The sequence below is a fragment of the Kogia breviceps genome, chromosome 10 (assembly GCF_026419965.1).
Source record: "Kogia breviceps isolate mKogBre1 chromosome 10, mKogBre1 haplotype 1, whole genome shotgun sequence".
Classification (NCBI taxonomy): domain Eukaryota; kingdom Metazoa; phylum Chordata; class Mammalia; order Artiodactyla; family Physeteridae; genus Kogia; species Kogia breviceps.
The window spans coordinates 36691186-36715712 of record NC_081319.1 but is presented as its reverse complement, the minus strand read 5'-3'; the positions used below and the strand labels follow the sequence as shown (position 1 = coordinate 36715712).

The 24527-nt window shown below is 61.1% G+C and overlaps 2 protein-coding genes across 9 annotated transcripts in view; one reads left to right on the top strand and one right to left on the bottom strand.

Moving 5' to 3' along the window:
• STAB1 (stabilin 1) overlaps window positions 1-20877 on the top strand; it is a 26939-nt gene extending 6062 nt beyond the window's left edge. The window contains exons 7-69 of one of the 8 annotated variants that reach the window (XR_010842535.1): window positions 77-187; window positions 430-626; window positions 860-990; window positions 1163-1290; window positions 1574-1653; window positions 1857-1994; window positions 2126-2269; window positions 2420-2482; window positions 2781-2894; window positions 2971-3024; window positions 3263-3343; window positions 3744-3902; window positions 4323-4385; window positions 4621-4716; window positions 4967-5053; window positions 5571-5682; window positions 6135-6321; window positions 6429-6522; window positions 6633-6791; window positions 8156-8251; window positions 8811-8906; window positions 9039-9086; window positions 9251-9381; window positions 9553-9664; window positions 10071-10148; window positions 10238-10336; window positions 10464-10562; window positions 10699-10830; window positions 11073-11201; window positions 11386-11442; window positions 11840-11923; window positions 12450-12645; window positions 12769-12864; window positions 12956-13001; window positions 13104-13180; window positions 13395-13520; window positions 13709-13782; window positions 13935-14009; window positions 14262-14384; window positions 14702-14749; window positions 14962-15039; window positions 15156-15302; window positions 15719-15859; window positions 15962-16021; window positions 16344-16520; window positions 16604-16690; window positions 16808-16957; window positions 17058-17114; window positions 17201-17402; window positions 17780-17929; window positions 18019-18123; window positions 18270-18377; window positions 18458-18651; window positions 18744-18888; window positions 18998-19102; window positions 19191-19356; window positions 19433-19542; window positions 19635-19754; window positions 19841-19990; window positions 20062-20166; window positions 20249-20395; window positions 20484-20600; window positions 20688-20877. Coding sequence is in view for 6 of the 8 variants with exons in the window: in XM_059075957.2 (XP_058931940.1) it covers window positions 77-187; window positions 430-626; window positions 860-990; window positions 1163-1290; window positions 1574-1653; window positions 1857-1994; window positions 2126-2269; window positions 2420-2482; window positions 2781-2894; window positions 2971-3024; window positions 3263-3343; window positions 3744-3902; window positions 4323-4385; window positions 4621-4716; window positions 4967-5053; window positions 5571-5682; window positions 6135-6321; window positions 6429-6522; window positions 6633-6791; window positions 8156-8251; window positions 8811-8906; window positions 9039-9086; window positions 9251-9381; window positions 9553-9664; window positions 10071-10148; window positions 10238-10336; window positions 10464-10562; window positions 10699-10830; window positions 11073-11201; window positions 11386-11442; window positions 11840-11923; window positions 12450-12645; window positions 12769-12864; window positions 12956-13001; window positions 13104-13180; window positions 13395-13520; window positions 13709-13782; window positions 13935-14009; window positions 14262-14384; window positions 14702-14749; window positions 14962-15039; window positions 15156-15302; window positions 15719-15859; window positions 15962-16021; window positions 16344-16520; window positions 16604-16690; window positions 16808-16957; window positions 17058-17114; window positions 17201-17402; window positions 17780-17929; window positions 18019-18123; window positions 18270-18377; window positions 18458-18651; window positions 18744-18888; window positions 18969-19102; window positions 19191-19356; window positions 19433-19542; window positions 19635-19754; window positions 19841-19990; window positions 20062-20166; window positions 20249-20395; window positions 20484-20600; window positions 20676-20744 (7139 nt within the window). In the remaining 2 variants the exon portion in view is untranslated. Of the gene's footprint in view, window positions 1-76; window positions 188-429; window positions 627-859; window positions 991-1162; window positions 1291-1573; window positions 1654-1856; window positions 1995-2125; window positions 2270-2419; window positions 2483-2780; window positions 2895-2970; window positions 3025-3262; window positions 3344-3743; window positions 3903-4322; window positions 4386-4620; window positions 4717-4966; window positions 5054-5570; window positions 5683-6134; window positions 6322-6428; window positions 6523-6632; window positions 6792-8155; window positions 8252-8810; window positions 8907-9038; window positions 9087-9250; window positions 9382-9552; window positions 9665-10070; window positions 10149-10237; window positions 10337-10463; window positions 10563-10698; window positions 10831-11072; window positions 11202-11385; window positions 11443-11839; window positions 11924-12449; window positions 12646-12768; window positions 12865-12955; window positions 13002-13103; window positions 13181-13394; window positions 13521-13708; window positions 13783-13934; window positions 14010-14261; window positions 14385-14701; window positions 14750-14961; window positions 15040-15155; window positions 15303-15718; window positions 15860-15961; window positions 16022-16343; window positions 16521-16603; window positions 16691-16807; window positions 16958-17057; window positions 17115-17200; window positions 17403-17779; window positions 17930-18018; window positions 18124-18269; window positions 18378-18457; window positions 18652-18743; window positions 18889-18968; window positions 19103-19190; window positions 19357-19432; window positions 19543-19634; window positions 19755-19840; window positions 19991-20061; window positions 20167-20248; window positions 20396-20483; window positions 20601-20675 lie in introns of all 8 variants that reach the window. The other 7 variants (XR_010842534.1, XM_067043998.1, XM_059075958.2 and 4 more) reach the window with 7 other exon arrangements.
• The window catches only part of NT5DC2 (5'-nucleotidase domain containing 2), a 17801-nt gene continuing 14047 nt past the window's right edge, over window positions 20774-24527 (bottom strand). Inside the window, exons 6-14 of the mRNA XM_059076010.2 lie at window positions 24222-24350; window positions 24049-24109; window positions 23862-23964; window positions 23642-23743; window positions 23353-23434; window positions 21580-21666; window positions 21344-21484; window positions 21194-21258; window positions 20774-21113 (exon numbers count right to left, since the gene is read on the bottom strand). Coding sequence (XP_058931993.1) covers window positions 20852-21113; window positions 21194-21258; window positions 21344-21484; window positions 21580-21666; window positions 23353-23434; window positions 23642-23743; window positions 23862-23964; window positions 24049-24109; window positions 24222-24350 — 1032 coding nt within the window. The 3' untranslated portion in view covers window positions 20774-20851. The remainder of the gene's footprint in view (window positions 21114-21193; window positions 21259-21343; window positions 21485-21579; window positions 21667-23352; window positions 23435-23641; window positions 23744-23861; window positions 23965-24048; window positions 24110-24221; window positions 24351-24527) is intronic.

Here is a 24527-nt window from a genome sequence, read left to right as displayed (position 1 = left end):
CAGAGCATCTTCGCTCCTGTGTTCCTTCCCAACCTGGGACTTTGAGCTGCTGTGATACTCTCCTTTCTCCACTCAGAGCTCCCCATCTGCCAGGCCCTGAACTGTCCTCAGAACTCCCAGTGCTCTGCAGAGGCCCCTACCTGCAGCTGCCTGCCTGGCCACACCCAGCAGGGCGGCGAATGCCTAGGTAAGTCTGGGAACTAGAGGCTAGGAGCCTCAGCTCAGGGTGATCATCCTTTTAAACCAGCAAGTACGATCTGGCCTTTTACAGGGAGGGAGAACTGTCCCTGAGGGAGGGAAATAGGGCCTATCTCCAAGGTCTAGATCAGCCTGTTCACCCTATCCCTGGACCAACCTGGATAGAGGCTGTGGAGGAGATGGGCCTCCTGGGTGCTCATCTCACTTGGGCTCTTTCCACTGCCCTGGCAGCCCCTGACCCCTGCCAGCCGTCACCCTGCTCCCCAGTTGCCCAGTGCTCCGTGAGCCCCAGGGGGCAGGCACAGTGTCGCTGCCCTGAGAACTACCATGGGGATGGAACAGTGTGTCTGCCCCAGGACCCATGCACCACCAACAACGGCGGCTGCCCCAGCAACTCCACCGTATGTCTGTACAAGAGGCCAGGCCAGGTGAGCTGGGGCCCTGGGCTGGGCCTGCCCCGCGGTCCCCCAGCTCGCATGGGCTGTGGGACAGTTGCGGGCCTCCTAGGAGCCTAAACTGCCCCATTTGTTAAATGGGAAGAGAATGATAGCCCGCTTCTGGGCGGGTGGCTGTGAGGACCCAGCAGAGCTCTGTGGGTGTGGCAGATGCCATGGTTCTCATGGACGTGGTGTCGTCCTCCCTCCCCTCCCGGGTGGGCCAGGCCTCCTGCTCATGTAAGCCAGGCCTGGTCAGCACCAACCACAATGCCTCCGCGGGCTGCTTCGCCTACTGCTTCCCCTACTCCTGTGACCGGTCAGCCACCTGCCAGGTGACCCCTGATGGAAAGACCAGGTGAGCACAGGCTCCTTGGGCTGGGCACCAGGGGCAGAGCAGAGAGGGTGGGCTTGGCAGGGGCAAGTTTGTGCCCGTGTGTGCCTCAAGGGCCCTGTGGGGATGGTGGGTGAGGGCCAGGAGGGGGACCTGGCCACGCCCCCACCCTGACCAGTTCTACCCGCACCCCCAGCTGTGTGTGCAAGGAGGGCGAGGTGGGAGATGGGCGTGCCTGCTATGGACACCTGCTCCACGAGGTGCAGAAGGCCAGCCAGACGAGCGTGACGTTACTGCGGCTGAGAGTCGCCTTTGCCATGCTGGGTGTGCGACCCCTGCCACTCTCCTGAGACCCCGCCCCTCACGCCCAGCATCCTTGGCAGACTCTCCAGAGATGCCTTATTTCTCTGCCCAAGAGCTGTGGAAGCAGAGAATGGACTGTGGTGGGGTGCATGATGGAGGTGGGAGCTACCCCCCCAGATCCTGATGTCCCCATTTACCCTAGATCTAGACCCAACGCCCCCCCTCCACCTCAACTCTCCAAAACCCAGGACTGATGGCTGAGGGCCTCCCAGACCCATTCTCATGCATCCTCTCCTGCCCCCAGACCAGGGCTGCCGGGAGATCCTCAGCACGTCGGGCCCATTCACCGTGCTGGCACCATCCATATCCTCCAGGACCATGAACGTGAGCCCCTGCCTATCGAGGAGTGGGCCTACTCCCTGGACCCTGCCCTAGGCTTCAGGGCCCTGAGAGTGTCCCCAGTGCACACTCTAGGGGACTGAGGCCTGGGAGGCCTCCTGTCCCCTCCGTTGCTTGGGCAATGGTCCCTGAAGAGGACTGCCTGCCCTGGGCCCACTCAGCACCCCCCCGTCCCCTTGTGCCCACAGGCATCCCTTGCCCAGCATCTCTGCAGACAGCACATCATCGCAGGGCAGCACATGCTGGAGGAGTCAGGGATCCAGCCTATACGCAGGTGGTGGACGCTGGCTGGACAGGAGATCACTGTCACTTTCAGCCGCTTCAGGGTAAGCAGGGACCTCAGCCTGGGGGCCAGAGGAGTCATAGGTGCGAAACACAGCCTGGGAAAAGGTGTGGAGGTGGGACAGAGGACAAGGGGTGGGTGTTTGGAGTCTGAGCCAGAGGTCTCATGTCCCAGCAGAAATATACCTACAAGTACAAAGACCAGCCCCAGCAGACATTCACCATCCACAAGGCCAACTACCCAGCAGCCAATGGCATCTTCCACGTGGTCACTGCCCTGCGGTGGCAGCCCCCACTGGAGCTCCCTGAGGACCCCAAGGTAAGCTAGTGCCTTCCCCTCCCCCCGCCCTGTGCCCCTGTGTGGCCTCTGACTCGCACTGAGTTTGGAGAGGGGGGCGGGGCAGTTCTGGGCAGGGCTGGAGCAGAGCTCCTTCCCCTCTGGGGCCCTCATGCTCATCCCTTCCTACAGAGGACCATCGGCCAGATCCTTGCCTCCACTGAGGCCTTCACCCGGTTTGAAACCATCCTGGAGGTGAGTTTGAGCGAAATGTCTTAGCCCATCTGATCTTTTGGGCCAGGACCCCTCATTACCCAGAATCTGCCCCACAGTGATCTGGGCTTCTGGAGTAGGACGGGCCTTTGCCCACACCTCCATCCTGGAACCTGCCCATCAGAATCCTGAGGCTCTGTGGTAGCATGAACCCATTGCCAATGTCACCCACCTACTTTTGGTGGGTGTTCCCTGCAGACCAAGGGCAGCAGGGCCCAGGCAGGACTTAGAGGTAAGGGTTGGCCACGGAATTCCCTGAGCCTATTTCTCACCGCCACAGAACTGTGGGCTGCCCTCCTTCCTGGATGGCCCTGGGCCCTTCACAGTCTTTGCCCCCAGCAATGAGGCAGTGGATGGCTTGCGGGACGGCCGCCTGGTCTACCTCTTCACAGCGGTAAGCTTGTCAGGGAGAAGGTGCCAGGGATACTGGCTCAGAGCCTCTAGCAGCCAAGCTCTCTCTCTCCTGCCAGGGTCTCTCCAAACTGCAGGAGCTGGTGAGGTACCATGTCTATAGCCATGGCCAGGTGAGAGGTCCTCTGGGAGGGTGGCTGGCTTACACCTGCCAGTGGGCTGTCAGAGGGTTTGTCTGCAGATTCTGGTCTTCCGGGGGGGCCCTTCTCCTCTCCCCGCCCATCTGGACTCTACAGGACAGAGGAGAGCCTGGGGACCAAGGTGTTAGCTGCGAGTCACCTGGGCAGGACTGGATGTGGACCCAAGGTGTGGCTAGTGCCCGACCTAAGGCCACTCTCTCCTCCACCCCAGCTGACTGTTGAGAAGCTCATCTCCAAGGGCCGGGTCCTCACCATGGCAAACCAGGTCCTGGCTGTGAATATCTCGGAGGAGGTGAGCTCCATGAGCACCAGGGATGGACCGGTGGAGGGGCTGGTGATGACCAGCCAGGTGTCAAGCCTCTTTCGGACCCAGCTTCGTGCTCCGAGCCCTGTGGTGGGCATGCCCTGGTTGGGGGTCATATGGGAACAGGCACAGATCAAATCCCTCTCCTGGGGCCCAACAAGCTGGGAGGGCTCCAAAGAGGAGGAGGGTGAGCACATGGGCAGGGGGAGGGGGCTCCACATGGCAGAAACCACATGGGTCAGGGTGCAGAGGCTGGAGCGGTTCTGCCAGAGCAAGAGATGTTGCCAGGGGGCGGGTGAAGAGGTGGCTGGCAGGCTGGGCCTCTTGACAGTGTGCTGAGTGCAGGGGCGGGGACTGGGCCAAGGATGCATGCTGGGCTCCACCACAGGGGCGCATCCTGCTGGGACCTGAGGGGGTCCGCCTACGGAGAGTGGATGTGCTGGCTGCCAACGGCGTCATCCACATGCTAGAGGGCATCCTGCTGCCCCCGACCATCCTGCCCATCCTGCCCAAGCTCTGCAATGAAGAGCAGCACAAGGTTGTGGCGGTAAGCGCATGGGACCCCGGAGCTGCTTGTGTCGGGGTCATCTTCCCAGGGAGAGGTGCCGTTTTCTAGTTCTCCTCAAATGAGTGGGTGGTTCTGGGGCTCGGGCACAGGCCCCAGTTTCACCTGGACGCCCCACACCCAGCCCTCAGCAGTCCTCCTGATGGTCCCTTTGCTGTCACTCACACATCTACAGCCCTGTTCCTAGCCTCCCTGCCCAGACCTGTGATGCTCTCACACTGAGCTCTCCCACCACAGGGCCTTTGCCCTTGCTCTTCCCTCTGCCTGGAACACCATCCTCTGGCCCTCCTGTGGTGACTGTCTCTCATACCTCAGTCCTTGGCTGAGTGCCTCTTTCTTAGGGTTTGCTAAATAAATAAACCGTGACTAACCCTTCTCCCTTCCTCCCCCTACCCTGCCCAGGGCTCCTGTGTGGACTGCCAAGCCCTGAACACCAGCATGTGCCCGCACAACAGCGTGAAGCTGGTGAGCATCCCTTGGCCCAGCTCTCAGGGCTGACTCCTGACTGCCCCGTGAGGTTTCTGCCCTGGGTCAGGGTGGGGAAGTGGGGCTGGGAGGCTCAGCTGGACCTGGAGGCTCAGCCCCACTGACAGGGGAGGTGCTGGGCCCAGGGGGCCAAGGTCCCTTGACCAGGGCTGCCTGGTGAAGGGGGCTGGCCCAAGACCCCTGCCTGCTGACCAGTCTGGCACGGCCCACCCAGGACATCTCCCCTGAGGAATGTGTCTACATCCATGACCCTACTGGGCTGAACGTCCTGAAGAAGGGCTGCGCCCACTACTGCAACCAGACCATCCTGGTGAGCCTGGGCATGGTGCACGTGTTCCCTAGGGATCTGGGGCACTTGCTTCTCCTCTGGAGCCCCCAGGCTGGGGCTGGGTGGGCTGCTATCCTCAGAGAGCTGTGCTGCATCCTAATGCTGGAAAAGGTGTCACAGAGGGGCCTCGCCCACCCCCTTGCTCTAGACATGGCACCAGGGAGCAGAAGCAACCTGGGCTGGGGGGTCGACGTGGCTCCCGACGGACCCTCAGATGTGTTCTCTCTTACAGAAACCTGGCTGCTGCAAAGGGTTTTTTGGGCCTGACTGTGTGCAGTGTCCTGGGGGCTTCTCCAACCCCTGCTATGGCAAAGGCAACGTGAGTCCCCTCCTGCCCTGGAGTGAGGGGTGGGGAAGATAAGGGCTCCTTTCTGAGTTGGCCGGTGACTGGCTGTATGTCTGAGCAAAGCCTGCCTCTCTCTGGTATTGGGTTCTTCACATCGAGGCAGTGGAAGTTGGACCAAATTATGTTTATTTTAATTAGAATCAATTAATTAGTTTGTTACATTTATTTTCATAGGGGCTATTTGTCAATAGTTTGTGTGTGTTGTATTTTTGCCATTTTGTAATATCACGGTTGCTTTAGCACCTGGCTATGGAGGAACACAGAAGTTATGTGTTTCTAGGTTAAGCAGAAGTCAGCCATGAAGCTTCCAGGGCCAGGTGCCTTTTAGGGGCTAGTTCTTTGGCAGCATCAGTGATTTGGAAGGTCTCTTCCAGCAGGAGGTCTTCTAGGGGGAGCAGGAGCTCACAGCCTGTGGAGAGAAGGGATGTTAGGGAAGAGAATGTGGATAATCCCCTCCCCGTGACTGCTCTTGCCTCCTGCCCACCCCCAGTGCAGTGATGGGGTCCAGGGCAGTGGGGCCTGCCTCTGCTTCCCAGACTACAAGGGCATCGCCTGCCACATCTGCTCCAACCCAAACAAGCATGGAGACCAGTGCCAGGAAGGTGGGTGATCCTGGCCTAGGCCACCTGCCAGGGAGAAAAAGGGTCGCTTGGAAGTGGGACTGGGAGCTCCCAAGAAGGGAAATAGAACCTCAGGAAGAAGGGTTCAGTCCAGAGGTTATGGAGGAGGTTTTGGAAACACAAGAGTAGATGTCTCTTTTATCCATGCTGGGAATTGAGCCACAGTTTAACCTAAAGCATGCAGGATTTAGGTCAGGCATACAGAAGAACTTTCTGATGGTGGGTGTTGGGAGCAGGGCAGCTAGAATAGGGCGAGTGAAAGCAATGAATGCCCCCTCTCATTTCTTCCTCCCTCCCGAGTCTGGGATGACCTGATTTTGACCCTGCAGTCAGATCTATTCTGGCTGCCCCATTCCCAGCATTGCCCACTGCATCCTGGCTCCCAGCCAGCCCTGCCTCAGCCTCAGTTTCCCTGCTCCATCTCCTCCCTGCAGACTGCGGCTGTGTCCACGGTCTATGTGACAACCGTCCGGGAAGTGGGGGGGTGTGCCAGCATGGCACATGTGCCCCAGGCTTCAGTGGCCGCTTCTGCAACGAGTCCACAGGGAGCTGTGGGCCCACAGAACAGGCCCAGCAGTGCCACCCGCATGCCCGCTGCGTTAACCAGGGGGATGTTGCCAGGTGAGGACATGGCGCTTCCTCTCTGCTGCATCTGTGACTTCACTTGTCAGTTTGCTCACAGCTTCCAGAGGCTTACTGGAGGCTCCTCATTCACCCCCCACCCCCAGGTGTCTCTGTCTCGATGGCTTTGAGGGTGATGGCTTCTCCTGCACACCCAGCAACCCCTGCTCTCGCCCAGACCATGGCGGATGCTCGGAGAATGTGAGTCTGGCCCCTTCCTTGAAGTCCTGACCCACGGGCTCAAGGTGGGACTCCCTTGCCCTCAGCCTGCCACCCTGCAGCCCTGAGTCGTTTATCCGTGGCTCTCACAGGCTGAGTGTGTCCCTGGGGCCCCAGGCACCCACCACTGCACGTGCCACAAGGGCTGGAGTGGGGACGGTCGTGTCTGTGTGGCCATCGACGAGTGTGAGCTGGACGTACGAGGCGGCTGCCACGCTGACGCCCTCTGCAGCTATGTGGGACCCGGGCAGGTGAGGCTCGGCTGGCCTCGAGAGAGCAGGGTGGGGGGTCTCCATTCTAGGGGACTCTTCCCTCTAGCCCATCTGACTCTAGCAATGTCTAAGAACTCAAGCTCAGGGTCTCAAACCTCAGACACAAATGAGAATCCAGTTCTGAAATGTTGAGTCGTACAATCTGGAAGCAGTGGACAGGTGCTGGAAGCAATGTGAAGGTTGCAGTAGTTTTAAAGGAAGGCATGTTCGAGTGCCAGTCTAAGGCAGCATTTTTTCCAAGTCAGAAGACTGTGACTCCTGTGTCTCAGGGATGAGGACTCTCATAACCGAGAATCAATGAGTTCTCTGCTCTTATGGGCCACTGGGGCCGTTGCCTTCTGACAATTAGCTCATTCACCGACTCACTGGTTTCCCACATGTCACCAGGCACTTGTTACATGCTAGTTGCTGTTCTAGATTTAGGAATTCAATATTGAGCAAAGCAAGAAGAGACACCTGCCCAGGGAGAGTGACATCCCAAAATTTTTAGACTCACGGAAATCCAGCTCTTGGAATTTTGGAGTCTCAGACTCCAGTCATAGGATCTCAGAACCTGGAACCTTCCACATGAAGCACGTCAGGCCTGGTGAGCCTGAGGACTGGCTGGCATTGAAGAATCTAATATGCAAGTTGGGAGGCCAGGCCTGGCTGCTTCAGGGTCAGCCTCTGTGCAGCCCAGGCTTATACAGGGATCCTTGGCGCTCCCTGTCCTCCTGCCCCATGATTGTCTGGACCACCAGCCGTGGGACCTCAGCAGTGACACTTAGATGGGCCTGAGAGCTGGAGCTGCGAACTCTATCAAAAGCTTTACAGTTCAGAACTGAGAGTGGAATAAGCAGTTGCAGATGCCCCCATCGTGCAAAGAAGGGCAACTAAGATCCAGAGAGTCTCACTAGTCACTCACCTGAGGTGTGGACAAGCCCAAGGACACTGGCATTTAGCGGGAAGGATCAGAGCAGCCAAGCAGAGTGACAGGGTTGGAGGGGGGATCTGAGCGGCCATCCCTGGGGCTGGTCTTGGCAAAAGTTGCCCACTCATCACACACTGCAGACCTCAACAGCCTGGCTGGGCCCAGGCCTGAGAACAAAGAGGCCCTGAGGCTCCTGGATGCCCCCCTGCCAATGCCATCACTTCCTCAGACTCTTCCTGAGAGCCAGTCTCCCCTCAGGGCCTTAATCTCTGCATCTGGAACATGGACCTCCAAGGGTGGGGCTGGGAAAAGCTCCTCTGGGGTCTGGGCAGACCACCCCAGGGGACAGTGCCCATCGGGAGCTGAGCTGTGGAGGAGGAAAGGCTTTTGTGCTTCTGGTGAGATGAGGCTCTCTGCTCCCCAACCTCTCCAGAGCCAGTGTACCTGCAAGCTGGGATTCGCGGGGGACGGCTACATGTGCAGTCCCATTGACCCCTGCCGGGCAGGCAACGGTGGCTGCCATGATCTGGTGAGGGCGTGAGAGGGCTCCAGGCCCAGGGGAGGCTTCAGGGGTAGGGCTTGGCCGCAGCAGTGTCCTTGTCTCTGGTCAAGATTGGGATCTTTCTCAACCTCAAATCCAAACGCTGTCACCTGCTTGCCCATGGGACAGAGCTCTCACCCTCCTTATAAAGATCCCAGCCCCTGCCCTCTCCACCCTTGTCCCATGCTCCCAGCACCACACCTTCGGCCTGGCTAGCTCCTCCTGCTCTCAGCTCGGGCCTCGCCTGGAGGTCCGGGGCCTCCCGGATGCTCCCACAGCCCTGGACTTCCCTGACCCACCTGCCAGGATGGATTGGGGTGGCTCACGTTACATGCTCACTGGTCTTGGAGAGCAGGGCTGGGCACACCAAAGGAGCAGCTTGAATACAGACTGGATAGAGGGAGCAACAGATGGTAGGGATGGGTAGCTGGACAGGAGGACAGCAGGAGGATGGGCCAGAGTGAATGGAGAGATGGAGGATGGGTGCTGTCCAGTTTGCCCTATGGGTGCTGAATGGAGGCCATGTCACTCTGCCCCCCAACCCCAGGCCACCTGCCGGGCAGTGGGAGGAGGGCAGCGGGTCTGCACATGCCCCCCTGGCTATGGGGGTGATGGCTTCAGCTGCTACGGAGACATCTTCCAGGTGAGTGGTTTCCTGTGCTTGGGAAGGAGTCCTCTTGTGTAATCGGGGGGTGGGGCCACACTCAGGGTCATGGAGAGAGGGGGCTCAAGTCTGTCCCTAGACTGGTGACTTCAGCTTTTTCCCTCCCCTAAGGAACTGGAGGCAAATGCCCACTTCTCCGTCTTCTACCAGTGGATCAAGGTAGGATCGGATGGAATGCTGGGCTTGGGGACTCAGATCCGGGAGGCCACATAACAGCTCTAAGAGCTGGATGTGGGGCGCAGGCGTGGAGGCTGGGGGAAGTGATCTCAAGGTGGTGGCTGCCTTCATCACTCCTCCTGTCCCCCCCCACACCATGTGCACAGGGGGCCGGCATCACTCTTCCTGCTGACAGCCGAGTCACAGCCCTGGTGCCCTCGGAGTCTGCCATCCGTAGGCTAAGCCCCGAGGACCAGGCCTTCTGGCTGCAGCCGAGGATGCTACCGCAACTGGTCAGGTGGGCTGCCACGGCTGGGCTCTGGGAGGGGGCTTTTGTGTGAGACCCAGCCCCTCCCCAGAGGTCCTCAGCCTGGCATGTGTCCACCCTTCGGGGTGGAGCCCAGTTCCAGGGGTGTCTGTAGGTTACACTAACCTGGTTCCATGGCCCCCCTAAACTGTGCCCTCTCAGGGCCCATTTTCTCCAGGGTGCCCTGTCTGAGGAGGAGCTGGCCCGGCTGGACGGGCAGAGTGTAGCCACCCTGAGCCCCACCACACGCTGGGAGATTCACAACATCAGTGGGGTACGTGGTGAACTTGGGGCAGAAGAGGGGACCATACAGGGAAGGGGGTCTCGAGTGGCTATAGGCTTCTCAGCCCAGGGTCCCCGGCGATGTGATTGGGTCCCCTTGCCCGGCCCAGGGCTGAGCTCAGAGGATGTGCTCAGAACACATTTGCTGCTGGGTGGTGTCTTTGGGCCAGAGTGACTGCCCTACCAGGGCTTGTCTGTCCATCTTTGTCTGCATGTGCACACCTGGCCCCCTCATGCATGGGCTCTAGTGAGGGTCTTTGTGCCCATCTGGTAGGTCCTGAGTCTGAGGGTGTCCAGGCCAGGTTGGGTGCCTTGTGTCCAGCAGCCTCTCTGTTGGTGCTACACGCACTCTTAAGTGTCTACCTGTGTCTCCCTGAGCTCTGCCTGCTGCCTTCCAGAGGGTCTGGGTGCAGAACGCCAGCATGGACGTGGCTGACCTCCTTGCCACCAATGGTGTCCTACATGTCCTCAGTCAGGTATGGCTGGAGGGGTGTGTGTGCAGGGAACCTTCTAGGCGGGCCAAGAGGCAAGGATGTACTTGACCAGACCCCATGCTCCGTGCCAGGTCTTACTGCCTCCGAGAGGGGATGTGCTTGGGGGTCAAGGGTTGCTGCAGCAGCTGGACTCAGTGCCTGCCTTCCGCCTCTTTCGGGAGCTGCTGCAGGTAAGGGCAGGAGGAGGGAGTATCCTGGACGGGGGTGCCCTCCCCCAGGGGCAGGCAGAGCTGCTGGCTCCCCGGGTCAGGACTGAGGGCAAGAAGGCCCACCCCTGACACCTGCGCCCACCCCTAGCGCCACAGGCTGGTACCCCAGATTGAGGCTGCCACCGCCTACACCATCTTCGTGCCAACCAACCACTCTCTGGAGGCCCAGGCCAACAGCAGCGGCCTGGTGAGATCACTGGGACAGGGGCCACTGAGAGGGGTGGGTGAGCCTCCCATCTCATGACAAGGACACAGCGGGCGGGACGAACCATCCCGGGAGCTCGGGAGTCCTGGAGCCCCTGAGCCTCTCCTTCCCCCTCCAGGACTTGGACGTAGTGCGACACCATGTGATCCTGGGGGAGGCGCTTTCCACAGAGGCCCTGCGCAGGGGGGGACACCGCAACTCCCTCCTGGGCCCTGCGCACTGGCTTGTCTTCTACAACCATAGTGGCCAGGTTGGTGGTGGGGTGGGGGGGAGCACAGGAGGCCCTGCCCTGGGCACCCTGCTCTTGAACACCCCTTTTCTTTGGAGTTCCCCCACCTGGGCACCTCAGCCTCTGGTCCAGAGACTTCCCATCCTGGGAGACCCCCAGTCCACAGAGATACCCCAGCCCTGGAGCACCTCCCTGGCCTGCAGCCCCTGAGGGGAGGGTGGGGATGGGGTGGGGGCTGTTCAGCCTCCTGCCCTAACCCACAGCCCGAGGTGAACCATGTGCCGCTGGAAGGCCCTGTGCTGGAGGCCCCTGGCCGCTCACTGTTTGGCCTGTCCGGGGTCCTGATGGTGGGCTCAAGCCGCTGCCTGCACAGCCATGCAGAGGCCCTGCGGGTAAGAGGCTGGGGCCTGGGGAGCGCAGAGGGGCGGTCAAGAGCTGGAGGCTCTGGCTGGCCTGGCCGGCGGGAGGGACACTTGGTCAGGGGTGGGAGAGCTGTTAGCCCGCCCCAGAGGAGGGAAGGTGGGTTTGGAGCCCCTGCCTCGGGACTGCCTGACACTCTTCCCTTCTCCCCTTCAGGAGAAATGTGTAAATTGCACCCGGAAATTCCGCTGCACTCAAGGCTACCAGCTGGAGGTGAGGCAGGGCCCAGCACATTCCGTCCCTGCTTCACCTGCTCTCACTGTGCCCAAGGTGTCCGAGCTCCCTGGGCCCAGCTCTGCTCACCCAGGCATGGGAACCTGGAGCAACGTGAGCCGCTTGGCTCTCCTGCCAGAGGCCAGGAGGCCTGGGTCCAGGCCTGCCCAGAGGAGGCCTCACTCAGACTGGCGGCTTGAGACCAGTGACCCTTGGGCTGCCAGTCCTGCCTACCTTCTCCTCCTCAGCTCTATCTGTTGTGGTCCTTCCTTGACCCTTTTGCTATCCTGCTTACCTGTCTCACCCACTGACACTTGTAATCTGTCTGTCTCCCCATTCACTGCCTTGCCCCTACCTGAGCCACTGGCTGAGTCCTCCGGCCTGTCCCCTTTTCCAGGACACCCCCAAGAAGAGCTGTGTCTACCGGTCTGGCTACTCCTTCTTCCGGGGCTGTGCTTACACGTGTGCCAAGAAGATCCAGGTTTGCCCTGAAGCAACCCTCAGACCCAAGCCTTTGACCAGAGAGGAGGAGATGGGAGTGGGGGCCCAGGGCAGGAGCCGGAATTAGGCTTCAAAGGCAGAGGCAGGGCTAGGACTATGACGAAGCCGGGGAAGAAAGGCCTGGCAGAAGGGGAAGGGAGAGAGGTCTGAGGTCAGAGGGGCCAGTGTTTGTCCCTGTGGCCGTGCCTCCAGGGAGTGGGGATGGGGAGAGAGAGAAAGGGGCTCAGCCTGGAACTGACACCAGCAACCAAGCCCTGGGGGCAGCAACAGGGCAAGCTCTGCCCCTCTCTGTGGAGTCCGGTATGGCCTTTCCCTCCTTGAGTCCGTTTCCTCACCCCTGCTATGGAGAGGCTTGTAGAAGGCAGTCTCCATTTCTCTGGGTCTGACTTGCTTTGTTCTGTGGCTCTGTGGCCCTAAGATGCCCTTCCCCCGACCCCTGCCATTTCCCTGCTCTCTGACATCTGTCCTGGCCTGTGCCGGGCCTCTCCTTGTGCCCCCTCCCGCAGGTGCCTGACTGCTGCCCTGGCTTCTTCGGCACACTGTGTGAGCCGTGCCCGGGGGGTCTGGGTGGTGTGTGCTCGGGCCACGGGCAGTGTCAGGACAGGCTCCTGGGCAGTGGGGAGTGCCGCTGCCACGAGGGCTTCCACGGAACGGCCTGTGAGATGTGTGAGCTGGGCCGCTACGGGCCCAACTGCACTGGAGGTGAGGCCCCGGGGGTGGGCAGGATTGGTGGGAAAACTGGCCGAGGACAGCGGTCATGGAGACACCGCAGCAGGGACAGAACAGGCACCGGATAACTTCTGTCCTACCTCATTCCACTCCCAGTGTGTGACTGTGCCCACGGGCTGTGCCAGGAGGGGCTCCGAGGGGACGGAAGCTGTGTCTGTAACGTGGGTTGGCAGGGCCTCCGCTGTGACCAGAGTGAGGAGTGGCCCCAAGGGGGAGAGGTGGGTGACTCCTGGGGAGGCGGTTCCTGGGTCAGCATGATCAGAACCATCCTCCTACCCCCCAGAAATCACTGGCCCTCAGTGCCCACAGAAGTGTGACCCCAATGCCAAGTGAGTGAGCTCAGCCTGGGGCAGGTGGGCAAGTGGAGGGGGTGGCTAGGGTCAGGGCAGGGGCTGGGCAGACATAGACTAAGCTGTTGCCGTCCCTCCCAGCTGTGTCCAGGACTCGGCTGCAGCCCCTGCCTGCGTCTGTGCCGCGGGGTACTCGGGCGACGGCATCTACTGTGCAGGTCCAGGCACACCAATGCCCCGAGGCCCCTGAAATTTGGGGGTGGATTTCCCCACAGAGCCCTTTGCATGCCCTTTAGGTCCAGTCTCTACCCCTGTCACCTCTTGGGTCTGACCCCTCCCTCCGACCTTTTCCTTTCTCTCATGCCCTCCTCCCCTGTCCCCACTCTGTCCCATGCCCATTGCTCACAACTCTCTGGGATCATCTACCCCCAGTGGTGGACCCTTGTGCCCATGACCACGGGGGCTGCTCCCCCCACGCCAACTGCACCAATGTGGCACCTGGTCAGCGGACATGCACCTGCCTGGATGGCTACACGGGTGATGGGAAGCTGTGCCAGGGTGAGGCTGGGGTCCGCCACCAGGGAGGGGTCTGGCTTCAGTGGCACGAGTGAGACTAGGAAGGGCCGAGGGGCACACAGGGGTGTGAGCCTGAGGGTGCTGAGAGAGTAGGGGATCAGCACCTCAACAGACAGATGAATGGAGGGGCCGCCTAGGGCCAGCCCTCATCCCAATGTCTTTTCCCCCAGAAGTTAACAGCTGTCTCATCCACCACGGGGGCTGCCACATGCACGCCGAATGTATCCCCACAGGCCCCCAGCAGGTCAGCACCACAGAGCTGGACACTGGGGCTGTGCCATTCCCTCATAGGGTGTGGCTCTCCTCAGACCAGGCCCAGGGAGGGGTGCTTCTTCTGTCCAGGGTGCTAGCCCACTCTAGGGTACCAGCAGCCCCACTGATTAGGATTTGGGACAGGTCTCCTGCAGCTGCCGCGAGGGTTACAGTGGGGACGGCATCCGGACTTGTGTGCTCCTGGACCCCTGCTCCCAGGTCAGGCCCTCAAGTTGTACCCAGTTCCACAGGGGGAGGGGACTGGGGCGGGAGCCAGCCTTCCTCACCCCCAACGGGGTCCTGAGTGCTTCTGAAGGGTGAGCCACCTGCACCACAAGGTCAAGTCTGACTGATTAGTAGGAAACAGGGCTTTGAGTGTTGGCCAGGAAAGTTCATGGCCCTTTCCCCAGAGCTGGTTGGGGCAGCAGTCCTGGGAGTCACTGATGCCTCTCTCTCCTGTCCCTGCCTCAGAACAATGGAGGCTGCAGCCCCTATGCTGTGTGCAAAAGCACAGGGGATGGCCAGAGGATGTGTACCTGCGATGCAGTCCACACTGTGGGTGATGGATTCACCTGCCGTGCCCGAGTCGGCCTGGTAATGATGCCCAAGTAGGACCCCTGACCGAGCCTTGGCAATGCCCCCACCACGGGCCTGACCCATGATATTGGTTAAGACCCCAGATTTGATCCTGATCCTGGCCCTGACCAGGACTTGAGCCTGACCCCTACTCCACCAAGGCCTGACCCAGTTATGATCCATGAAACCCATCCTGATCCCAGCACAGACCACCCTGGCTTTCCTTTCCTCATCTCTACGGTGGCCAGACCTTGGGCTCTAGATGCTGGGACAGGCACCAGCCCTGAATGGAGGCCAACCACAATCTGAGTTGATCCTTGTCTCCCCTGATCCAGGAGCTCCTTCGGGACAAGCATGCCTCATTTTTCAGCCTCCATCTCCTGGTGAGTAACCAGCTGGCCTGCACATCCTTGGTCCAGCCTGGGCCTCTCTGACCTGCAAGTCCCACCTGTCTCTCGGCCATGATATTCTCATTTGGTCAGAGGGCTGGCTGGTTTGGTTTCTGAGTCTATGTCTCTCCCAGAAAATCAGTGGAAACCTTGAGTTGGTCCCAGGTTGCCCTTCTTCCACCCAAGCTGTTTCCCTCTCCCCCCAGGAATACAAGGAGCTCAAGGGGGATGGGCCTTTCACAATCTTCGTGCCGCATGCAGATCTAATTACCAACCTGTCGCAGGTAACTCAGCCCCTGGAGCAAGGCTGGGGATTCTGGATGGGCATTCTGGGGGGTGGGCACTGCCTGGGCAGAGGTGGAAGTCAGGGCACTTTGTGCCCTCATGACTCCCACTCCAGGATGAGCTGGCCCGGATTCGTGCCAATCGCCAGCTTGTGTTCCGCTATCATGTGGTTGGTTGCCGGCAGCTGCGAAGCCAGGAGCTGCTAGAGGAGGCCTATGCCACCACACTCTCCGGGCACTCGCTGCGCTTCAGTGAGAGGGAGGTGAGCCCAGGCCCTGGTCCCTGACATGGACTGTCCACAGACCAAGGACTCAGCTGCTTTCAAGGCCCGCACCTATGCCCTGTCCCCATACCTTTAAGACCCTCTCACCTTCCCAGGGCCAGCCAGGGTGGCTTTAATGAGAGGGAAATGAGGCTGTCCCTGGACCCCACCCACTACCAGGGGCCAGTCCTGGGCTCAGAACTTCTGAGCTTGGCCCTGTCTCTGCATCGCTCCCACCAGCCAAGACCGGTGGCTGTTTCCCTGGGCTGGAGCCAAGACCCACCCTCTGCCTTGACCCTGCCCACTTCCTGCCCCAAGACTCACCCAACCCAGGCTCTGCTCCCACCTCAGGCCCCACCCACAGCTCCCTGAGCACCCCACTAATTGCCGTTATTCAATCCTGGCCCCACCCCCAGGGCAGCATATACATTAATGACTTCGCACGCGTGGTGAGCAGTGACCATGAGGCTGTGAACGGTGTCTTGCATTTCATCGACCGTGTCCTGCTGCCACCTGAAGCGCTGCACTGGGAGCCTGACGCTGCCCCGATTCCGCGGGTATGACCTGGGTGTGGGCAGGGAGCTGGAAGGCAGGCGGCTAGGGTCCTGGGATCGTCCCTCCCCTCCTGACCTCACTGTTCACTGAGCGCCTGTCCCCAGAGAAACTTCACCGCCGCTGCGGAGAGCTTCGGTTACAAGATCTTCAGTGGCCTTGTGACGGTACTGCTCCTGTGTGTGAGCCTTTCAGTGTGTGCATATGTGTATGTTTAAGTGTGTATATGCGGGTGACTGTCAATGTGTGTGCTCTTTCTGTGTGTACCTTTCTGTGCACAGGCCATATTTGTGGGCATGAGTGTCCCAGTGAGCACAAGGGTGTGCTTATTTGTGCCCACATACCTGACAACTTGCATGTATGTCCGTGTCTATTGGCCTGGGATGGCCACAGAGGAATGTGGCTGGTGGGAAGATCATGTGGGTCCCTGGAGCCCCCTCCATCTGCCCACCATCCTCTGACGGGACTGTCACACCTCTATCCTACCAGATGGCTGGCCTGCTGCCCCTGCTTCGAGATTCATTCCATAGGCCCTTCACAATGCTGTGGCCCACAGACTCTGTCCTGCAAGCCTTGCCTCCCGATCGCCAGGTCTGGCTATACCATAAAGACCACCGTGACAAGCTGGCAGCCATTCTGCGGGGCCACATGATCCGCAACATCGAGGTGGGTGCACTCCCAGACCTTGGTCCCCATTGCCTGCCACTGAGCCTGCCCTCCCAGCTCCAACTGCGGCTCCATCTGCTCAGGCCTTGGCATCTGACCTGCCCAACCTGGGCCCACTGCGCACCATGCATGGGACCCCCATCTCCTTCTCCTGCAGCCGTGCCCGGCCGGTGAGTCTGGGGAGAAAGCTTGAATGAGGGAAGCAGGAGGCAGGGGCCCTGGCACCGGGGGTGGGGGCTGCAGTACACCTGTGACCCCCCCATGTACTCCACATCCTCCGCCTGCAGGGTGAGCTCACGGTGGGAGAGGAGGACGCCCGGATTGTGCAACGACACCTGCCCTTTGAGGGGGGCCTGGCCTACGGCATTGACCAGCTGCTGGAGCCACCTGGCCTTGGTGCCCGGTGTGACCGCTTTGAGACTCGGCCTCTGTGGCTGGTGAGGGAGGCCACAGGCCAGAGGTGGATAGGCAGGGGCCTAAGCTCATCTGTCCTGTCCACTCACTTGAGCTTGTTGTGTTGGCCTCCCTTCCTTGCAGAAAGTTTGCAGCATTTGTGGGCTGGAACCACCCTGTCCTGAGGGCTCACAGGAGCAGGTAAGGGGCTGGGAGCCAGGTGGGGATGGGGGCAGGGCCCAGGGCCTACCAAACTCAGGTTTGTAGCCTGATTCGTCTTGGCCCAGGGCAGCCCCGAGGCCTGCTGGCGCTACTTCTCAAAGTTCTGGACGTCTCCTCCGCTGCACTCGTTGGCACTGCGCAGTGTTTGGGCCCGGCCCAGCCACTGGGGTCAGCCCCAAGGCCTGGGCAGAGGCTGCTACCGCAACTGTGTCACCACCACCTGGAAGCCCAGCTGCTGCCCTGGTCACTATGGCAGTGAGTGCCGAGGTGAGTGTCCTGAGGCTGTGGATGCTGCTGGCTGGCTCTTCCAGCTCCCAAGGTGGCCAAGGGCATAGTTCTGGCCGTTGTGCCTCAGAAAGGGTGTCAGGGTGGTCAGGGGCTGGGGGCTGGGAGTGGATCTTACCAGGTGAGAATGCTCTAAGAGCTTGGGTGAGTGTGTAGATGATACAGGACCTGGTGGTGTGTGCTGGGGGTCCGAGTGTTCTCCAGGGCATGGGGACTTGGGTGGATTGCTGCTTCTGCAAGAGCCTCTGCTGCCACTGGTGGCAGATGGACCGTGTGGTGTGCCTAGGCTGGCGATGCATGTGTGTAGTTCCTGATGAGCATCCCTGGCCCCACCTCTCTTCTCCCACCCTAACCCCTAGCTTGCCCTGGGGGTGCCAGCAGCCCCTGTAATGGCCATGGCACGTGCATGGACGGCATGAGCGGCAGGGGGGACTGTAGGTGCCGTTCCAGGTTTGCCGGGATGGCATGTGAACTCTGTGCCCCGGGTGCCTTTGGGCCCCTTTGCCAAGGTATGCTGTCCTGCCCGACCCTGCCCTATCCTGCTCCCTAATCCCCATGGCCCATGTGCCAACAATATCCTGCCTGTCCCTCTCCCCAGCCTGCAACTGTACCTCCCATGGCCACTGTGATGAGGGCCTGGGGGGCACCGGCTCCTGTTTCTGTGATGAGGGCTGGACTGGGCCACACTGTGAGGTGCAGCTGGGTGAGTGGGCCCTGTGCTTGTGCCCACCCTGCACACTTGTATACACTTGCACACACCAGTGCATGCCCGAACTGCACACTGAGGTGGAAGGGGGTCTAGGAGGGCAGCCACTAACCTGGATGTGTGGGGTGGGCCCTGGGGGACAGAGCTGCAGCCTGTGTGTACTCCACCCTGCGCATCCCAGGCCGTGTGCCGCGCTGGCCACAGCTGTGAGTGCAGCCTGGGCTACGAAGGGGATGGCCACACGTGCACAGGTAAGCGGGAATGTGAGGTGGGAGACCCCACTCCCCTCCCTTCCTGTCGCCTGGTCCAACCACCCTCTCGCTGCCTCCAGTGGTAGACCTGTGCCAGGATGGGCGTGGCGGCTGCAGCGAGCACGCCAACTGCAGCCAGGTAGGCACAGTGGTCACCTGCACCTGCCTGCCTGACTACGAGGGTGACGGCTGGAGCTGCCGGGCCCGCAACCCCTGTGAGGATGGCCACCGCGGGGGCTGCAGCGAGCACGCTGACTGCCTGAGCACTGGACCGGTGAGCAGGCGGGCAGCCAAGCAGCTGGGCGGGGGTCCCCCAATGAGCGGCTGCCCAGTCCCTGAAGGGCGCCCACCTGCTCTGCTGTCCAGAACACACGGCGCTGTGCGTGCCATGCCGGCTACGTGGGCGATGGACTGCAGTGTCTGGAGGAGCCTGAGCCACCCGTGGACCGCTGCCTGGACCAGCCACCACCCTGTCATGTGGACGCTGTGTGCACTGACCTGCACTTCCAGGGTGTGTTTCCCTGCCCTCTCCCAGCACCCCGGCTTTACCTTGGTGCCGGCCCTCTGACCGTGCATCCCTGCCTTCCACAGAAAAACGAGCCGGTGTCTTCCACCTCCAGGCCCCCAGTGGACCCTACAGCCTGAATTTCTCACAGGCTGAGGCAGCCTGTGGGGCCCAAGGAGCTGTACTTGCTTCTCTTCCTCAGCTCTCTGCTGCCCAGCAGGTGCGCGGGGCCTAGGAGTCTGGAGCCAAGCCTGTGGGGTTCCCTTGAGTTGGGCCTTGGGTCTCAGCATCTGTTTGTTCCCCTACAGCTGGGCCTCCACCTCTGCCTTGTGGGCTGGCTGGCCAATGGCTCGGCTGCCCATCCCGTCGTTTTCCCAGCAGCAGACTGTGGCGATGGTCAGGTGGGCGTGGTCAGTCTGGGTGCCCGAGAGAACCTGTCGGAGCGCTGGGATGCCTACTGCTACCGCATGCAAGGTACAGCCGCCCACCACACCCCATCCTCTGCCCTGCGTTTTCCCACTGACCCACTAACTCACTGTCTTTCTTGCAGATGTGGCCTGCCGATGCCGCGATGGCTTCGTGGGTGATGGGGCCAGCGTGTGCAATGGGAAGCTTCTTGACGTACTGGCCACCACTGCCAACTTCTCCACCTTCTACGGGGTGTGCAGGGGCCCAGGCTCAGAACCGGGGGGTGGTATAGCTGAGATCCCTGTGGAGAGAGCCTACCCACAACCCTGTCCCCACCATCCCAGATGCTACTGGGCTATGCCAATGCCACCCCGAGGGGTCTGGACTTCCTGGACTTCCTGGACGATGAGCTCACCTACAAGACACTCTTTGTCCCTGTCAACGAAGGCTTTATGGACAACCTGGTAAGTAGCAGGGGATGTGGGGAGAGCAGGGCCCAACTCTGCTCCTTCTAGCTGGCCCAGGCCAACAGGCCCTGCTTTGCCCACAGACACTGAGCGGCCCAGACCTGGAGCTACATGCCTGCAATACCACCTTCCTGAGCACCAACGCCAGCCAGGGTACCTTGCTTCCTGCCCACTCGGGCCTCAGCCTCATCATCAGTGACATGGGCCCTGATAACAGTTCTCGGGCCCCTGTGGTGAGTCTGCCCCTCCCCTGCTGACCCCAGCCCTCACTCCCCCACCGGGCCTGACCCTGGTCTCCCTGCAGGTCCCAGGGGCAGTTGTGGTTGGCCACGTCATCGTGTGGGACATCGTGGCCTTCAACGGCATCATCCACACTCTGGCCAGCCCCCTCCTGGCACCCCCACAGCCCGTGAGTTGGCCAGGGGCGGGCAGAGTGGCAAGGGGTGAGGGGACTGCTCTGGCCAGCCCCCTGATGCTCTCCTCGTTGGCAGCGGGCAGTGGTGGCCCCGGAGGCCCCACCTGTGGCAGCAGGCGCGGGGGTTGTGGTAGCTGCTGGAGTGCTCCTTGGCCTCGTGGCTGGAGCCCTCTACCTTCGTGCCCGAAGCAGGTCTGCAGGCTTTGGCTTCTCTGCCTTCCAGGTAGGCTGGGCTGGAGGCTGATGGGGTTGGTGGGGTCTGGGCCCATGGAGCTTGCTTGAGGCCTCTCACTACTCACCTCCCTTCCCAGGCGGAAGATGATGCTGCTGATGACTTCTCCCCATGGCAGGAAGGGACGAGCCCAACCCTGGTCTCTGTCCCCAACCCGGTCTTTGGTAGCCATGATGCCTTTTGTGAGCCCTTTGACGTGAGTGCGGGGGCTGGGGGCTTGGGAAAGGGGATCCAGGGCCTGGTCTCAGCCCAGCCACTAACAAACAAACAGTCTTCCCCTCAGGACTCGCTCCTGGAGGACGACTTCCCTGACACCCAGAGGATCCTCGAGGTCAAGTGACGCAGCCGGTGCTGAAGCAGAGGCATGAGCAGGAGGGAGGTGGCTTTTATTGCCCACAGTGGGTGGGACAGCAGGGGCTGGGCCTGGTCCAGACAATAAAGGTACCCTCAGCGGATGTGGGCCATATCTCCAAGGAAGGGTGTCTTCATGCATCCGGTGCAGAGCTGATCCATCCAGAGTGGTGCTTCGTGCTGGAGGGGCGTGCGCCGGGGGTAGAAGGTGAAGTCCACGCGGTAGTTGAGCAGACAGCTGAGGGAGGCCATGTAGAGGTCGGAGAAGCGCACCAGGCGCCGCGAGAAGTAGGTGGGGTTGTGGAAGGTGCGAAAGATGCTCCCGAACTGCGCGTTGAACAGGGCCTTGGTGATGCACCTGGGGAGGGAGATGTGGGCACTCACGGGGGGCTCCTGAGGGGGCTGGGCTGGGGCTCCTGCCCAGGCCCCGCCACTCACCTCAGCTCCTGCCTCTCCTTCATCCAGGCGGCCAGCACCTGCCGAGACTCGGCATCCTGGTAGGTCTGGGGGAGACAAGGGGGTGCTCTGGGTGTGTGTGGCCAGGCAGCGGTCCCCCACCTCCCCCGAGACGTCCAGCTGCCCCCGCACCTGCATACGCTCCAGCAGCCCCGTGAGCGCCTGCTGCCACGTCAGCGAGTGCATATACTGCTCCGTGTTGATGATGCGGATCTCTCGCTCCAGCTCGGGGATAATGGCACCTGTGCGCCAGCCGTGACGCAGCATGAGATCCTGGAGGGCAGGGTGCAGGGCAGGCAGGGCTCAGTGCTGGCCAGGAGGTGCCCCTCCCCTCCCCACTGCGACCCATCCCCGCCTCCCGCCCTCACCGCCAGGTCACTGTAGAGGTGGTCTCCGAAGTAGAGCACACGGGGGCCTCGCCATTCCGTCAGACGCAGGAAGTCAAACAGGTTTCCCTGGGAAGAGATTGGGGGTGGGGGTGGGGGGACCCGGCTAAGCCTACTGTGCTGAGGGGCACAGTGCCCCCAGGGCTATTCTCCACCAGTCTTCCCAAATCCCTAATCCCCAGAGGCAGCAAGGCCCCTCTAGCCGGATGCTGCCCTTTCCCGTGGCCTCGCTGTCCCGACACTCCACGCTCCGGAAGGGGGTCTGCCTGGGGCAGGAAGGTCTCCTATAGGCCTGGCCTGGTGCCCTGGGCCTCCCCTCCCCATGCCCTCACCCAAGCTAGGGATTGAGTCCACTCTTTGTGGGAAACAAACTGCAGCAGTGACCCCATGGCCCTGAAGCAAGCAGGCCACCTCAGCCTGAGCCCAGAGGGACCCAGCAGGCCAATGGCAGTCCTCACTGTGAGGCCGCCTGCCCCTCCTGCGCCAAAGCTGGAGAGAAGATGAAAACAGCCAGGCTCAAGCACAGCAGGGGAGCAGAAAGTGGGGCAGGGGGTGGGGTGGGGTGGGGGGGACACAGCAGGAAGTACAGCAGCCTCCGCAGGGCAGGCGCCCACAGCCCAGAAGTGAGAAGAATATACCTCCAGCAAAAAGGAGCTACTAGAAGCAGTCTGCGGGTGTGAGAGGCCTGGGGAGGTGACAGCCATGGGGGAAACAGGTAGCTGTGAAGGACTTAATGGTTGAAATAAGCTCGAGCAGAGAGGATGAGGAGCAGGGGACCCAGAGCAAGAGGGAAGTATGAGGGGGGTGGTGGTGTTGAGGACGTGCCAAGCCAGGCAGGAGGAAGCCTGAGGTTGCAGCAACAGGAGACGGGCAGGGGGGAGCAAAGACAAGGACCACGCACAGGCAATGAAACTTCAGAACATCAGGCATACAGAAATCTAAAACCTGCCAGAGAAGAAAAATCAGGGTTCCCCACAAAGATGCGTGACCCTCCTCAGGCTCAGCCAGGATGCCAAGACAACAGGGAGCGTCAGCCTCAGAGCCGAGGGGTAAAGCTGGTGCCCAAGGGGGCCACCGACAGTTGGGGGCCAGCAGGGTGGAAGGCTGAGCAGTTGGCAGGGGTGAAGGGCTGGGACCTCGGCACCGGGCGGCCCGGGGCTGCTCCCTGTGGCTGTCACTGGCCAGACTGCTGGCTTCCTCCCTGCCCCCAGCTTCTGAAACCTCCATCTCCAAGAAGCCCAGCTCAGCCAGGATTTCCGCATTCCATCCAGAGCCAAATGCCTTAGTCACCTCCTGCTCACAGCCACCTGACACTTCCCCACCAAGCACAAGGCCCCTTCTCATCTTCCTAGCTAGCCAGGAAAGGGGTCTCCTCAGAGGCCTGTGCGCTGCCCCCACCAGCCCAGCTCAGGGCCCCCAACTAGGCTCATCTGGCTGCAGCAGAGCGCTCAGCCGCAAGCAAAACCAGGGCCATTTATTGGGCACTCGGCGAATGCCCGAACAATCTAAGAACTTTACATCACCACTCAAGTAGAGTATTATACCTCTTTTACAGATGAGGAAAGCACAGCACAGAGAGGCCAAGCAATTGGGCCAGGCCCTGGGAGCCACTTCCTGTGAAGGGACAGAGCCACAACAGAGATGTGGTGGCTGGTCAGGGCCCAAGAGGCCATGCGGCAGCCCCGCCACAGCCTGGGGCCGTGGCTGGGCCCTGGGGTCCCTACCAGGTGCAACTCCCACCTAGATGGCTCTCACCTGCCGATAGATCTTGCCCTTTTCCAGGCGGGTGATACGGTCCCAATGCAGTGAGCCCTTCTCATCAAGTTTTCTGAAAGGCCTAGGGTGGGTTGAAAGGCCTAGGGTGGGGTTAAAGAGCCTGATTTCCAGTCTGTGGCAGGACCACAGGCTGGACACCTCCCACTCTGCAAAGGCCCACCTGCTCACCTGCCCATCAGCAAGGGGGTGCCCCCACCCCAGGCACACAGGGTGGCAAGCAGAGGCCAGTCCCCGTTCCCTGGGCCCATCGCCCCTGCCAGGCCCATACTTGCGCCGGTCGGTGAAGAAGCTGGGCTTGTCTGCCTGGACGATGACCACGTCGAAGAGTTGGCGCCAGTCGGCACCCACCATATGCCGCATCCCCTTGTCCCTGGGCAAGGGTGGGACAGGTGGCAGGTGTCTGAGGGAGGCTCCAGGCCTGCCCACCCCAACTCGGGCCCCTGCCCTGCTCCCTTCTCCCACGGGCTGGGGGGCACAGGGGTGCTCACACGAAGCTGAAAGGACTGTTGGTGATGAGGAACAGCTGTTTCCCGTGTGCCACCAGGCGGCTCAGGACAGCGAATGTCTCATCCCCTCGCAGGATGTACTTCTCTAATGGGGGGAGATGGGAGCTGGTGAGGGCCAGCCCTGCACCCTGCCCAGGTAGGCCACAGCAGGGCAACCATCCCCCCTTACCCATGTCTCGCTCGATCCACTGGTACATAAGGCCCTTCACGTGCACATCTCGAATGGCGTCCTGGGGGCAGTGAAGGGACAGTGAGGCCACAGTGGAGCCCAGGAGGACCTGCCCTGCTGTGGCTGGACTTCACCTTCCTTGCCACACTGGGAGGCAGGCCTAGCGCCCTCACCGTCACATCCTTATAGAGGTGTGCTTGGTCAAACTCCAGGCCATGGCCCAGGAAGTGGTCCACCACGCAGGAGAGCAGTGCCATCTCTGGCAGCGAGAAGATGTCCATGAACTGCTTGATGGAAGGACCCTGAGGAAGGACCACTGACTCAGCAACCCCCAGCTCTGGAGACCCAAGAGCTCCAAATCTGTCTTGAGACACTGGTGGAGGGGCACAGCCTGTGGGTCAGGGCTGGCCGACCAGGCTGTAGGCACTGCCCCCCAGGGAGCCAGCACCCACCGTGAGGTCATGGAGCTGGCTGCCCTG